Source organism: Pyxicephalus adspersus, chromosome 4 (genome assembly GCF_032062135.1).
Source record: "Pyxicephalus adspersus chromosome 4, UCB_Pads_2.0, whole genome shotgun sequence".
In the NCBI taxonomy this organism is placed as follows: domain Eukaryota; kingdom Metazoa; phylum Chordata; class Amphibia; order Anura; family Pyxicephalidae; genus Pyxicephalus; species Pyxicephalus adspersus.
Genome location: NC_092861.1, coordinates 56418479 through 56435478, shown reverse-complemented (window position 1 = coordinate 56435478; position 17000 = coordinate 56418479). Strand labels below are relative to the sequence as shown.

General features: G+C 36.8%; 1 protein-coding gene across 7 annotated transcripts in view; it reads left to right on the top strand.

Annotated features, from left to right (window-relative positions):
- TP63 (tumor protein p63) overlaps positions 1-17000 on the top strand; it is a 65698-nt gene that overhangs the window by 32031 nt on the left and 16667 nt on the right. For all 7 annotated transcript variants that reach the window (XM_072408247.1, XM_072408243.1, XM_072408245.1 and 4 more), the window contains one exon: positions 1920-2174. In XM_072408247.1, coding sequence (XP_072264348.1) covers positions 1920-2174 — 255 coding nt within the window. The remainder of the gene's footprint in view (positions 1-1919; positions 2175-17000) is intronic.

Here is a 17000-nt window from a genome sequence, read left to right as displayed (position 1 = left end):
GTTGCTTGAGAATTAGGTTTTACCTAAATACTTGGTTTATCTATAATTTTGCATCAATGACATTTCATATGTATGCTGTGAAGACATAAAGGCAGAAGGAATGTTAGCATAACGGGAAACTCTCCTGGGCACAGTTGAGGGCTTTGAAAGTTTGCACATACAAATATGGTGCTATCACAACGGTCCATGGCCAGACCCAGCTTTCAGGGAGGACAGTACTTACATTCAAGTAATTCTATTGTTGAAACCCGATCGCCTCTTGATGCTTCTGGAAGAAAACGAATAAATAGCATGGCTAACCACCTGTATCTCTGCATAATGAACTATCTGATGGGGATCTTGACACTGTCTCCTGTTATCCACAAACCTTTCTGTGGACTACTTCTCTTCTAAACACTTTTCCCATTGAGACACCTGCAAAATGCAATGGAGCACAAGTCACTCATTTACCAGAGTGTACTTCACAAGTGCATTTACCTGTTAGAGAGGGGAACATTTGTCTGCTTCACACATTAACTCTGTATTTACCTTTAATTTACACATATTTTCCCCTATATTTTGCCCTAAGTATTTGCCCCAGAGCTCCATATCAGTATTATAGGAACACACAAGCCGTCCAGTCCCACTTTCTAAGGAACAGCAAAGGTGACCTGTACTCCATTATTATATTTGTATAGCTCAAAAGCAAACCTGATTCTACCAATTCACCTAAACTGAAATTTTCCTTGATAAACTGATATGCCTTAGGCTTAGCCTATCATCAGATGAATGAAAGGTGAGTTTTTTCCTCTCTGGACACCTTGAGCACATTTATCTGTGGTTTAGGCACTTAACATCACTGATGCGCACCCTGGAAAAATCAAAGATAATCTCTCCTTTTGCCGTCTGTCATGCATCAGGGAGTGGCCCAAAGTGCACGTTTACATCTCTGATCTCCAAATCTGCCTTTCAGTTGTTTCTTTTGAAAGCATTTTATTAAGTAGGGCTTCCCTGTTTGTGTTTAATATGTAGGCAGTCAGACTGGTTCTCATAATTGTTGAATTTAATTCATGTAATCTTGAAATGGCAGATTAACACCCATGGGTTGTCAGGTTACTTTCTTTTTTTCTTTTAACTATGTGAACATTAAAATGTTCTCCTTGTTGAAGTAGGTTCATTTTCACTATAATGCATACAAGATATTTGTGATATGACTTTAATTTATGTAAGAAGGGACTAGTGATAGATGGCATCATTTGTGACCTAGTGATACTTGGATCATGTAGTGATTCATGTAAAATCTGGCCTAGTTTATAATTTATTATTTAATGAAAGAACTGTCCCACTAGATTAAGTTGCTTTCTTACATACAGATTTAGGTTGCATTAGGTGGAAATACAGTAAATGAGCACAAATCTCCAGGTCTGTCCCATGGTTTGTGCACCTGTTCTCAGGGCTGAATTTAAATGCTGCTTCACATAATATGTAGGGAAACTACACACCCCTGCCGAAAAAAAGGAAAGGTAGGAGAAAAGTTTGACAAAAGACTTGGTTCCAAACAAGGACAGTCTATTCAATTGACGGGTAGTTGGGAACTTTGCATCAAAATGGCAACACGGCTAGGTTTTGCTTGTTGTGTTATATGATTATTTTAGCAAAAAATCTATTTTTTGAGCTATCTTCATCTGTACAGACCACACACTGGACAAAAGATGGTTTAATGTTTTTTGAAATGCAGAGAGCTATATACTCCTTTATTCCTCCTCCAGGTTTTCCTTTGTTGGGTTTATCTACAAAATACTATTTTCCCTATATATAGTATAATTATTGCAATCAGGAGCAGTTTATCAGCAATGTATAGAACCTAGTTATTCTTAGAGTAGTGTGCAGCATGCTTCCAGTTGTTTAATCTACCTTTCCTTTGTTTTTGCTTTTTTTAGCCTCAGTATACCAACTTGGGGCTGCTGAATAGCATGGAACAGCAGATACAAAATGGCTCTTCTTCTACAAGCCCATACACTAATGAGCATGCCCAGAACAGTGTGACAGCACCATCGCCTTATGCTCAGCCAAGTTCTACGTTTGATGCCCTGTCTCCTTCTCCTGCCATCCCATCAAATACAGATTACCCAGGACCACACAGCTTTGATGTTTCATTTCAGCAGTCAAGTACAGCAAAGTCTGCAACTTGGACGGTAAGAATATTGTGGTTAAAAGTAGATGGTGTCTCAAAGGGACACAGTAAATCTAATGTGACACCTTTTTTGCCTTACTGAAATAAGAGAATTAATGAGAAATAAAATAGTATTTTAGGTAAACTTGTTTTTTTTTTTTGTCAGGCATAGTAAAATGCAAAGAAGAGACCCACAGTTTTTGAATGACCACTATTCTTAATCTTTTCAGCCAATAAAAAGTGACTCCCCTGTTTCTATTGATGAGTGACATGGTAGTGAACTCTAAAACCCAACATAATTTTTTTTGTCTATACCTATGTTCAGCGATTAAGAATTTTAAAAGCTGAGTGGGGATTTTTTAGAACTCATTTTTTCAAATTTTTACCATTTTTTGTGTTGTTTGAGATTTTCCCTGTTTTCTTTTAATGCTCAATCATAGATCACTATGTATCCTAAAGTAGCATATATTACATATAGCTTGTCTGTTTTTGTTAGGCGCCTATTTTGTGCCCCCTCCCTGTTCACCTCACTTTTATTACCCAAGGTATGTTCAGTGATTCACATTCAGTTCATTTGTTCTCATCTTTAAATGTGGAGAGATCTTTTCTAAAGTCTCCTAGCTAAGCAATTGTTTAGTCCATCAACTAAGGACAAAATGGATATTCCTGAAACGGTTGTCACTAGAATGGAAAGTTATGATTTGCTGACAAGTTCACTGAGTCATTACTACTGTGTATTTAATGGAATTACAAAGAACATGTAATTAGCAATGTATGATTTATTTCCTTGTGTATGGTGAGACAGTGACAGTGCTCAAATTCCCATGTATGACATTAACTTGATATCCTCCCAGATGGTAGACAGAGATGAGACATCAGTGACTACACCTGGAATTGTTGTGCACTCACCAGATAAAGTAATCCGCCCACTACAGAAAGGCAAAACAGCTCTGAATTATTTATTTCCAAACATGCTGTACATCACATGTCTCTAGCAGAACCTGTTTAGTGTGACACATAAATTTTAGCCATCAGACTACTAAATAAAATACTAAAATGTATCACTAGATTTCCCTCTATATACTATGTTCACAACACTGAAACATCTTACATGTCTTTTGGGGTGCAAAGAAAACTCATGGTAGGAAGTGTTTAAACTTGAAAATTGTGCAATCGAAGTTTAGTAATTGGAATTTTTTTAAAGTGGGCACAGACACCGGACACTAGTCAGACGTGCTAATGATCAGAAGATGGTTTGACAGACAGGTATTATCAGGTAAATGGAAGATGTTTTGGTTCAGCCACATACATAAACAAACACTCTGGACATCTGAGGATTGTTGTTTATGCTATGGCGTGAGAAAGAGGAAGCCACATAGAGATATTTCCACCATTGGCATGATCAATCATGGCTTCCTGGCCCACAAGTGTCTGCAAGGGCCCACAGATAACAGACTGTCGATCAATGTGATCATTTTGTGTCTGTTTCAACATTAAGACACATCCAAGACACATTTACATATCTATGGCCACCTTGTCTTGCTGATAAACATTTTTGCTAGAGTTGATCATAGGCATGATCTAACTGCCCTAGGGCACCGCTATCTGCAAACACACAAAAAGCATGAGCATTTAGCTGTTCAATCAGTTTAAGCCTGTGCAGAGAAGAAGGGTAAAGAGCAGGCAGACTATGGTGGTTCTGCTAATTTTGGTGCAGAACAATACTGATCAGGACAAACCTTTGTGTTAACATTTGTGCCCAAGAACAGTAAACTCTAAACCTAGATAGACACAATCCAACCATTCTTAATTGTTTTGGTTCCTAAACAGAAACTCGGAAGAAGGTGAAATTTCATACTGGAAAGATTTCCCCAAAATGCACACAATGGCCCTGATTTATTACATCTCTCTAAGGCTGGAGAGTAAACACCTTCATCGGTGAAGCTGGGTGATCCAGTAAACTTGCAAGGGTTCTTGTCCAGAAATGAAAACATTTGCTAACAAATAGCTAATGACTTATAGGAAATCCATTCCAGATTGCTGGATCACCCAGTGTATCCTCTCCAGCCTTGGAGAGCTTTAATAAATCAGGGCCATTGTTTTTTCATGTAGCAATAACAATATGTTTGCATGAACTTGAATGCCACGACACCTTCAAGAACAAGATATTCTGATGACATTGCATGTAAGTGTGGTAAGGCGGTGTCATTTGGCCCAGAGAATTGGTTGTTCTGGAATAAAACTAGTTATTCAAGTTCACAATATATATCGTACATTATATTTGAGGGACATATGCTGTTTTTCTCCAACACTGTAAATTACTCTGTTCTTTCACAGTTATTACATTTCTAACCTTCCCTATGTTATGGTAAGACATAGTAAATTGTATTTTGTTTTCATACCTTAGATGTGCCTATAAATGCACAAACCCTCAAGGGCATATGTTCTATAAGTTGGAGATAGGGATGAGAGAGAATGCCCCTGACATTCTCGCCAAAATTTCCTCGAAGTACCGATGGGTCCGCGAACCGTTTTCGCGAACCTATCGGAAGATCAAGGAAATCATTACAGGAGGAGTACCGCGGCTGCCGTGGGAATCTTCCTGTGCACGATCCCTGGGCACTAGAATTTAAATGAGGGCAAACCCTCATTTAACCTCTTGTGCCCAGGGAGGCAGGAGGAGTACCTTGCTCTCGCTTACATGTTCGGTAAGCGAGAACGTCCCGTTTCGTCTCAAGATCGAATTTTAAAATTTTGCTCGCTCATCCCTAGTTGAAGATAGGTTTTTAGTGCAGGATGCAAAATGTATAGAAAAATGAATTGATAACTTTTAGGATAAACAAGTATAGGAGGCATACCTGTAGTTTTGTTGGCACTTTTTTTAGACAAAGTCAGGTTTTATTGCTATGTGTGTCCCTGTTGGGGTATTTCCACATCATTTCCTGTCCTGATGATGCACAGGATGTGAGAAAAGTCCTTCCCAACAGGAACAGAGAAAAAGATTGTTTTTCCCAATCTACCTGGAAAAAACGTTTTACCACACTCAATGACCACCATGAAGTTATTTTGCTTCTTGCCAATACAAAAATAGCAATGAAATCTTGGTAGAGGTTCCAACAAATTGTATGAAAAAAGTCTGTATAAAAAAAATCCCTTAACTGTTTTGACCTCTTCCCAGATAATTGATGTAGAAAGCTATACATTCATCTGTGGACCACCAGTGGACAGTGGATCTAGAAACTTTCATTAAGACTATACAAAAAGCTTCTGTTTTCGAACTATATTTCCTCAAGACTATGGGCCTCATTTATCAAAGCTCTCCAAGGCTGGGGAAGATACACTTTCATCAGTGAAGCTGGATGATCCAGCAAACCTGGAATGGATCTGGTCCAGATTAAAAACATTTAATAACAAATAGGAAATTACTTTTGAGAAATCTATTCCAGATTTGCTGGATCACCCAGCTTTACTGATAAAAGTGTATCTTCTCCAACCACGGAGAGCTTTAATAAAACAGGATTTATGTGTATGAACCTGGCAGACTACTTAAGTTGCTGCTCTTGATTTGAAACATTTTCCTATAAAAGTATATAAACGTCAATAGATGAATTTGCCAAGTTTAGAATATTTATCTTTATGCATTCTAATTTCTGAATTTTAGAATGTATATTAGGAAAAAGCAGGTGTACTTTTTGACATTTAATGGGTGTTTCATTACAACGGTTCAGTTTAAAAAGATGATTATAACCCAAAATATGTCAGTGTAAAGATTGTATGCATAGGTGTCACATCCATAACACAAAACTTGTTGCTTAGAGATGTGAAAACAGACAAGGTAATATAGGATAAGTATATCTTTTGAACATACACCCTTAAATTCAGAGCACACTATGATATTCAGCAGATATAATTGTCATGCACAAAAACAGACCCCACCCCATATTATTATAGAAAATGCAACTGGAAGCCTGGATTAAAACTGCTTTCAGCATATTAAAAAATGAAATCACCGTGTGAAGGTGAACAATAAACACATTCCAAGGCCTGTGGCAATATTAGGCTGAGATTTGCGTTTACAAGCCAAATGTAGACTGCAGACATAACACATAAAAATCTTTCCCAACGTTACTAAAAGTGCCAGATTATTGGATTACCAAACATGACAGAAGTCAGGATTTTGTTGGTCTCTCTCCCTTGCTTAATAAATACAGCAAGTGCTTGTCTGGAAGAAGCATTTCCTATGTATGTATCCTGCTTTTAATTTTGTCTCTTTTTACGAGGGAAAAGGATGTAACTTTGTGCCTGCTTTCATGTTAGCTCTGCAAACTTTTGGTGATCAGACAGGTGGTCAGAACATTAGATCCTAGCTTTTAACTTGCTATAAAACAGAAGCACCTGGTTTCTTGTCTGTTGCCAAGTCATAATTTAAAGATTTACCACCTACCTTGAAGATACCATCACTAGGAATTCATATTATAGTTGCAATCTGCTTCATTGTTACTTCTGTGTGAGTACATGTAATCAGTGAGATGAATCCAGTATTAAGGTCCAGGTTTTATTGGAAGCCACAATTTTGTTTCATAGCTGTGTGCACTTAAACACATTCAAGGAAAAAACCTCTTAAACTATACATTTTTTTGTGATCAGTTACTGTATTCTATTGAATATACTCTACTACACAACACAAGTTCATATATATTTGGGATCCAATGACTCCCATGCACTCCCTCCAGACTTTTACATTTTGTAACCTCATTGATTATAAAACCAACACTAAAACACAGATCCATTAGCTGAATATACAATATTTTCTTTTAGCAAACATGTTTTCTACAAATCTCATTAGTTGCTATGAGTTACTGCACTTTACATACACACATTGTCCCATGCACTGCTTTAATAAACGTCTTTATAAGATTTATTTTTTTTATCATATCCTTTTGTTACAGTCAGGCAGGTAGACAGCCCATATATTTCTGAGTTCCTGTAGGAAAGTATTTTATGCCACTATTAATATAACCACTCCTCGGTTTAGCTGCAGGCAGAGAAATGATGTGTTTCAGATGACTGTTCTTGCTACAGACAAGATGGAGCTTGCAGAAGAACATCTGCAGCCAACCCGTTCTGTATGAGATGGGGCCAAGACTTGTTTGTGTCCTGATGCTTGTCATAACACGTACAGAGCAGAAAGAATACCTATACTTCTGGAGAATAGAAATCATACAGTGCATATTGATTTATGTCTGGAAAATGGATGCGCTGTCCATTAGTCAATGTATTTGGCTAATATGAATTGAGCTATTTTTCTTTTGAAATGAAGGAGGTGATGAAGGTTGTAAAACAAAATTGTCTATAGCTTACACAGTGGTTCAAGGAAGTTCAGTACATTTGTGCAGCAAAGAAAAACAAAAGGTAGCAATTTCTTAGTCTTATTTTTAAGCCTTGAAAACAATATGTTTTGGCTTTTTAATGTTATTCTGGTAGTAAATAGATATATTAATTGTGTGACGTTGGATAATAAAATGCTTTGAAGTTGGTCTTTGGGCAGAAAAAAACTTTGTAAAATGCTATTGGACTTTTAAGCCATCTCCTAAAAAAAGCCCGCTCCTACCAACATATATCCCAAAGGGCACCCAAGGAGCCCTAAAACCTGGGAAGCTAAAATATGTATAAACTACACTCTGTGACCTCCTCATTCACATAGGTGCTTAAATGGCACTGCCATGCTTTGCTACTATATGAATCATGGTATAATTAGGAGTTCATTAGGCTATGAGGTATTAAGGTTAGGGTTAGTAAAGGGTCATGTGCTAAAGAGGTTAAGGTTAATTCATAAGGACCAACAGGAAATGATATCCTGAAAACCAATGTATTGTTTTGAAATCGAATTTTAGAGCATTAATGTGAATGATCATCTTTTGTGTTTCTTGTACAAATAAGTGCAATAGGTTTTTAAATGTCACTTTAGGAAAACGGGGGTGTGGGTTTTCAGCACATCTTTTGTAGATTGTTGATTCTTCATCCTCAGAAAGCAAACATCAGTGGGATTTGCAAAAAGTCCTTTATTGAAAGAAGCCTGGTATTTTTGCTGTACGGTATATATATTTTTTAGAAGACATGCAATACATTTGGGCTTGGTACTTTGTATTGTTAAGCAAGTTTTCTTTGCCATAAGCAAGTACAGGTAGGCCCACCTACTTAATTTGGCCCCATATTATTGCTAGTGCTGTCTAGACAAATGTATAGAACCATAACAAGGGAGGGGTATTAAAGACCAGTGTAAACTTAAAAGCAATAGAAACAATAATAAATGGTGCTTTCCCAGCAGTTAAATGTATTTTTTGGCTGAACTGGGTGGCTGATGTTGAATAAATAATATAAATCATATTCAACTCAAAGCTCCTCAATTGATTGTGAATTAATAAAGTCACCCTACCTCCTGGTAACAATTAAATAACAACTAATATGTTTTCTTTCCAGGAGTTTAGTATTGTACAAGTCTACAAATTATGTTTGCATGTATCTAGGTCATGGTATATGTGAGACTAGTAAAACCTTGCATTAATCATAAACAACTGACAATTTTAGAAAATTTCAGTACGTGTCACTTTGCATTTTTAGGGAAGAGGGTATGTTCTTTAGATAGCCCTCACCTCTACTCACACCTCCTCTCCTATACGCATACAAATACACTCACACAAAATACTCACTTTAAGCATTGCCTTGTTCACCTGCTAGAATCTCGAGTAAAGTACTTTGAGCCTGATTTATTAAAGCTCTCCAAGGCTGGAGAGAATATAGTTTCACCAGTGAAGCTGGTTGACTCAGCAAACCAGGAATGGATCTGGTCCAGGACTATAAGCATTTGCTAACAAATTGAAAATGATTTAAAAAAAATCCATTCCAGGTTTGTTGGATCACCCAACTTCACTGATGAAAGTGTATTCTCTGCAGCCTTGGAGAGCTTAGTATTGGTCCTTGTTGGGCCAGGTGATTGGCTCATTAGGCATTGATGACATGAGAGCACGAAGTGCACATGCTCTCCCAAACTAAAAGTATTGCCAAGAGCCTTAGCAGATGAAAAGAGCATTGTCGGAGCTTGTTGAAGGTGAGTTTTATCCAACCTATGTTTAAAAAAACTTGTTATATGGGTAATAACTGTTAAAAAGTGCTGGTAGTCTATTTTGAAATAACAGGTGTTTCTAAAATATACCGACATCCATCCAAGCAAAGCTGTCTATGTTGACAGTGTTGCTGGGATATATAACTAAATTAAAAAAAAGCTTAATCTCTAACCTTTTCTTAAAACAATGTTGGCTATTTTACTTTCGTTGGATGATGATGCATTAAAAGTTTTAAACAATTTGATGGTCTGCAACAGCAATATTTGTCTCAAGGTCATTTGTTTTACCTATCTGACATCAAGAGGTTTATTCAAACATGTTATTATACAACTATGACACATTTACCAAAAATTCACATTCATTCTAATTGTTTTTATTTAAAAATGTGTGAATCCTAGATAAAAGCAACGATGATGAGCACAAATCACAACCCAGACCCACCAATATGATTTAGGTTTACTGCACTCAGATTTATGAAAGATGCTATTTAGTTACTTGGTATTGGTCGTATTGCTTGCCATACTTTTATATATCTCATGTTGTTTCCTTCATGAATTAATGATTTTAATGTAGGGATTTGCCAGATTCAAATATTCTGATAATCTAATAATTTTTATCAATAAATATCATATATATAATATATTAATATAAAAATCAGTAAAATAGAAACCCATTCATGCTTGAGAGGCTAGATAGGTAAAAGTAAGAGAAGCATGTTTATGTATACATAGTGCAGATGAGACAGATTTTGAGTTGGAAGACATGACGATACATGTGAAATATGCAGAAGGCAAGACCAGAGGCGCCGTAGAGCTTGATTACTGTATGGAGCGCAGTTGAGACTTGCCTTTCTGCTGTGGCCTACAGCATTATGTAGAAATGGGGACGCTGCAACTCGTTCCAAAACTCTGCCTGATCAGACCTGCCCATGTTGGGAAAAAAGTGTTTGAAGTAAACAGGGGAATTACTCAATGAGTAATGATGTGTTTTACTGGCAATGATAATACTTTGATAGACTTATAGAATTGATATTATACTGTGATAAATTATATAATGCGGGGCTGGAAAAATCCTTCCACACCCTTCAGAGAACACTGCATAATTGCCGTAGGATATTTCGAAAGGGGGGATTGTATTCTTGGCCCCTTAAAAAACTATTGTGCAATACCTGAAGTTGCTTAAGTTAGTGTACCGTGTATATAGTTATAGATAAGTTAGTCATTGTGTTTTGACTTTTTAAAACACCATTGCCGCTGGAAGGAAGTGTCTAGTCACACAGCACATTCTGATGACAAAGTTCCAGCCGGAAAATGATCAGTATTAAGTTGAGGATTATCTTCCTTGTCTTACTGATCTTAGATCTTGGTGTTGTTATTTTTTCTTGTAAATATTCAGGAGGATGTGCTTTGAAATGGAAGCAATTGACTGCCTTTTAAAAGAAAGAATTCCTATAATCTTCTTTTAGAGCTTTCATAGTTTGATGTCACCTTTGAAATGCAGACACTTCCCAAGTTTAAGAAAAGGGTGGGAAGAATCATTTACAAAACACTTTTCATAGTTGTACCTTGTATCTGAAATGCACAACTTCTTTTGGAAAAACCAGGAGACTAAGGGCAAAGATTTGCAGTAAATACAACATTTAACAGTTAGGGGTTTCAGGGATTTATTGATTTTGCGTAAAACACTGCAGGCATATAGCATCTTTAAATTCCATTTATGTTCTCAACAAAAGAATACAGATAGTGGATGAAATCATTTGCACCCAAAGGGCATTGTGACATCTGGTTAAGAACACTGCTAAAGCCTAAAGTATGAAACCAATTATCAAAAAAGAATACAGCTTTTTAGAAGCCATAGAAACTATGACTTTCATTGTGTAGGGATACAAGTTAAGGTAGTATTAAACTTTTAGTTATCCTGTACTGGTGGATAAACAAGCACTCTGTACAAATGTTTATCAAAAAAGACTTCTTCATTACCACCAGTGCTGGGGCCATCCATCAATATTTTCCCTGAAACAGGAGAGTTCCTATTAAGATGGCCACGATGGTCCTATAGGGGGGCTTAAGAAGGCAGCAGAGCCACCCTAAGGAGTGGAAGTGATTTTTCCAAATTTGGTCATGATCTGTATACCTCTCAAACAACATTATTTATTGGCCAGTCACATTACTAAAAATGCCTAAGACTTGTGTTAAATCAATAACTTATAAATATCTAGTATTTATATATCTGCTCACATGTATTGTAGATGTTTGTTTTCTTTGCTCCTGGTAACAGCAGAGTAAAAATTAGGTGATTATGTGCAGCCTTAGGAGGGTCGCAGTTGAGGTTAACCTGTAGATTTTGTCCAGAATTGGCAAATCACATGTTTACTCTTGGGCATCTTGACCCAATGGCCCTCACTTATTAAAGCTCTCCAAGGCTGGGTGATCCAGAAAACCTGTAATAGATTTCCTAAAATAATTTGGTATTTGCTAGAAAATGTTTTGAATCCTGGACCAGATCCATTCCAAGTTTGCTGGATCACCCAGCTTCACTGGTTAAAGTGTATTCTCTCCAGCCATGGAGATCTTTAATAAATGGGGGCGTCATCAAATCAATGAGTTCTGAGTTTTACTGGCTTTATTTTCCCTGAAATGGTTCCTACACTCACTCCATACATTTTCATGATGACCAAATGTTTTTCAACAACAATGAATATGTACAGGGTTTCAGCAAGAAGGCTTGTTTTGGGACAGGAGACTGTGAGTTGCATAGCTGACACCTTGCTTAAGTATAGTATTTGAAGAGTATACTGTTGTTGCTCCTGTATTGAACCTCCTTATTTTTTGCCAAGGTGACGCTAACAAGAATTAAGATCAGGAAAGGAAAAAGATGAGCTTCAAGCCAGGACTGGCAATCAGGCATCTCTGACATTTGCCGGAAGGACTGGCAAGGTTGCAATTTTAATTGGACTACTGTTAACTATATCTGGAATAGCAGTGTTATCGATGTATAAATATTACATTTGCAAAGATGTACAAAATATTACATGTAATAATGTTCCTAAACAAATGGCAGAGCTGCCTATTTGCATCAGTTTGGCACTGGTGAGGAGTCAGATCCATGTGAGCAGATCACAAAGCAATTGCTACCTTCAGTATGATAGTAATAGATTAGAATTAATTGGCTTCTTGTTCCCAAAAGCTGTAGCAGCATCATTATACATTAGACACTCCCTTACTTTAACTACACCTCAGTGATACCCTGAAGCTTGAATAATATTATAAATGTTGCCTTTTTTCATAGTTAAATCTTATGCAACTACTTTAGCTGATGTTGGTTCACACATTTTATACAATGGTTAGGTTTTACATGCACATATGGAAAAAGGGGTATCCGCAAAAGCAAAAACATTTACAGTCGATGTGTTACCCAAAACAACCAGTCAGATTTGTGCTTTCATTTAATAACTTGCACTATAATTGAAATGATGTTGGATAAGCCATGATTTGCGTTTACATGAAGGAAATATTTTTCTATTTGTATAATTGTCTGGTATATTTTTTCTACATAACTGAGCCCACCTGGAGATATTAGCTTCTTTCTTTTCATAGACTGTCTTCCATTTATTCCCTTTAGTACAACGGATTCTATTTTTTCTGCTACTGTTATTATGTACTGTCACAGTTTAAGACAGCGTGTAGTTATAGAGGCATCCTTGTCTGTAGTTCATGTAATATCTATGTGTCTCCAGAGAGCTTATTCTTTTTCTGTTGTACACAGTCTCTGTTTGTTTAGTTGGTTGGCAGTGATGTGACAGGCATAGCCCCACGTATTATAACTAAGAGTTAGACGCTTGTTGGCTTCTTGGTAGACACACATTCCTTTTGCTTAATGGACTGAGTGGTTTGCCTTTTCAAACAGTTCTTTTCTTTTTCAGCCCTTGTCCATATATGTAGCCTGAAGGCATACATGCCAAAGAAACTGAAGTATGTAATTCCCTCCCTCCAACCTTTTTCTTTTATTTTCTATGTAAACTGAACTATGTTTGACTAAAGGTAGTTATCGGGTTTTTCTTATTATCCTTTCTTTTCATTTATACTGTGGCAGCGTGGCTGGAACGTGGCCCAAAACCTCAGGGTGAGGCAGAGCCCCCAGGGAAGTCAGCCAGGCAGGAGGTACCGCAATTACACGGCACACGACAGCCCCAGCCCTCCCTCCTTCCCTCCAACTCACATTCACAATCTGTGAAATAATGCAACACTATATATGCCACAAATGGAAGAGAGACACTGTACAGCCTACTATTCTACTATTCCTTATCAAAATGCTAATATTATTATTACTCAGTGCCCACAATCATGTCACCACTAGCTATTTTGAAAATACATTTTGATGTATTGTTTTGTATTGCAAAATTGCTTGTTGAGCTCCATTCCTAATTGTAGGGATGACATTTCAGATTCATTAATGACATATATCTCTACAGATCAGACAAAAATTCACACATGCTCAGGTGAATTAAAAAGCATGCTAATGCCAAATATCTAGGTTCCCCTAAGAAAACATGTAATAACTGGACTTTTATAAGAATCTAGATATTCAGAGTTTGGTTGGAACTGTTCAGGTTTACATGTAAAACCTTTAAAATGAATTATAATAAGATACATGATAATATGCCTAGCTGTTGGTAGCTCTATTCACATAAAATCTCTTAAGATAAAATATGTGCAGCGTAGACAGCAGCACTTGCTGATTTTCTCAAAGTATGCCTGAGGTTATAATTCTTTTCTTTCCTTTAGCCTAATCACCACTGAATTAGGGAGTGTTTACCAGATATAGCTAGAAATGTAGTACTCTCACATTCTGCCTGGAGGGGCCATATACAGAGTGGGACATTACAGGGTGGGGCCAGTCTGCAATCTTCCAAGCGTTTTAGGAGGGAGACCTCACCTGTCTGATGTCAACACCTCTGGGTGCGGCCAGGTTGGAATGTGACGCTCCCAGCACTGGCCGCCCAAATAATTAATCTCATTTGACTGACAGGTGGCAGGAGGCAGCATACAAGCTTGAGTGCTAGACTACAGAAGCACAAAGTACAACTAAATAAATACCTCTCCATCCACATTATGGGCCCATTCAACACTCTATTGACCATTTCAGGATGTTGGAGCAGCAGTTTAAACATGTTCTTTCTACATTGAGTAAACAATGCTCATGATGTCTCTTCTCAGATCTGCAGTAAATGACAAAGATCTTTTGTTTGTTTTACAATTATAAAGTATAATTTAAACCTCCATTAACAGGTTTTAATATTTTTATTGAGCATACCCATGAATGCATACAATATTTTTTAATAGTTTTGTTAGTTCATTCAACACTGCGTATGTTATAAAAGTTGTTCTGAGTAATAAATGGTAGATGTTAATTGTACGAGTGACAAATTCAGAAGGTACTCCTCAATCAAGTCACAAAGCTGGGTATTCTAGGTATGTACTGTGACTCTTCCTAGAGCCCTTATTCTTGCCCATGTAAAGCACACCATACATTTATCCTAAATGCAGTACAGTTGGTCATTTTTAAGATGATTTTGCATGAACCAGATGTAGAACGATTTTAAAAAAGCCAAGCTAGAACTGAAATACTGAACGTTAGAATATTAAAAAGAGACCTATGCATTTTAGGGAAAATTATGCAATTACTGAGAAAAGTGAAAATGTCGACAAACATAAAATGATTAGAAAACAAGCTATTTCACAGGTAAAATTATTATTAAATTCATGTTATATGGTATAGCTTTGTATCAGTGGTTTCCATATATTGTTGACTTTACAAAATGGATTGTAAAGTTGCTCTTCTAGAATCCTAAGAAAGTTCATATAAGTAAATAGGTATTTAAGTTTTTATTTTTTTTTGGTATTTACCATTTCTTTCTTTCCTTAAAAAAATAATGGCAAAGTATGAGTACAGCTTTTTGAGGAAGCAGACAGGTGTCTGGTATTGGGACCTGGCAAACAAGCACATTGTTTAGGAATTCTGAGTATGATGCCAAGACCCTGTAATTCAGCAGGCAGGTGGTGTGGAGGGGGTCATGTTCACTGGAATGTTCTTTTAAAACATGTCATTATTAATGTACCCCAATCTGCTGTTGTTCTCTGACTCGCCTACCTGAAAATTGCTTATTTAAACATGACATTGCAGGTGAACCTGAAAACAAGGAGCTGAATGGAAATTGCATGCCAAGTAACTTGAGCCATCATTGCAGCAATAGGCATACTGGATATCACTTGCAAGACTTATTTCCCCAGGCTATATTTTTTCAACTGTTTGTTCTGATTTTCTAGTACATGATTGGATGGGGGATATTAATGGAATTTATAGACTGTTTAAAATTGGATTACTTCACACTGGGTGCAGCTTCAGGTGAAATAAACTGGGATGGGAGAAAAAAAATCACTTTGTGTAAATCAACTTGTGTAGTTTAGGTGGCCAAAGATAGACCCATTGGTACTTCCCTACTTTGGTGAGAATGAATATTAATGTGTATATAGTTGAATTATTATGTAGCAGTTATTGAAATACACACTATGTTTAAGGAAAGCTTCTGTCAAGCTCTCATGTTCATTACTACGCTCAGGACACCCCTACCTTACTTCCCAATTACAAGGCACGAATCAGTCTGATTCATGACTTTCTAAAAGCAATGTATATCCTAAAATGGTCATCCTGAAAATGTTCTAAAAACCCAAATATGTATTAAGGTGTTTGACACTGATAAACTTTTAAAATAGATCAAATGTTAGATTACAAAAAATCTGTTAATACATTGGAAATGCCCATTTTGTTGTTGTTTGTGGTGAAGAGCAGCGTGGTGAAAGGCAGAGAACAAGTTCTCCACGTATATAGCAAGAACAGTTTATAAAAGAAGAGTGTAAAAATTATTGTAAAAAAAAAGGACTGGTCCCTGTCCTGTAAACTAAGTTCAAACAATATTCAATCAAAATTCTGGTAAAACCCAATCAATATTGCATACTGCACAGTGGTAATCCAGATAAACAACTGATATCGGGTATATAGCTGCTTACCTGATTATCAATAAATTGAGCAGTGTCTTTGAGGTGCAGGCAGAAAATAATTGATCATTAAATGTATAATAGAAGGATTTTATTCGTTAGTACCATGTTTTATTTATTCTTACTTCCTTCTACAGAACAATCACCCCCCTTTCTTCTCAGTGAACAATCTTCTCCCTTCTTTTTAGTGAACAATCTCCCCCCTATCTTCTCAGTGAACAATCTCCCCCCTTTCTTCTCAGTGAAGGAACATAAGACGGTATTTCACAATTTAACATTTCAAAATGTGTTTATCTTCTGGCTACATTTGCCATATCCGGAGGCTACATGGATCTATTGTATTTCATTCCATTGCCTGAGGGCACAAGCTGCGTTGCACAATGTCCTGAAACTTTCTGAAAGCTCTGGAACCTGAAATGCACGACTGAAGAATGAATCATAGAATCGTGACATACAGTAATGCATACATATGATATATAGTGTAGTTCAGAGGTGGTCAACTTTCTCAATATAGGGGGCCTCAAGTATGGCGCCTGATATTAGGAAAAAAAGAGCTGCACATAAAAATTAGTGAATGTACTACTACAGAAAAGATTGAGAACCTGCTAAAGAAGGTTTCAAGTTAAAGAAATATTTTCCTTCAATGGCCTGAGTAAGCATTTCGGTATA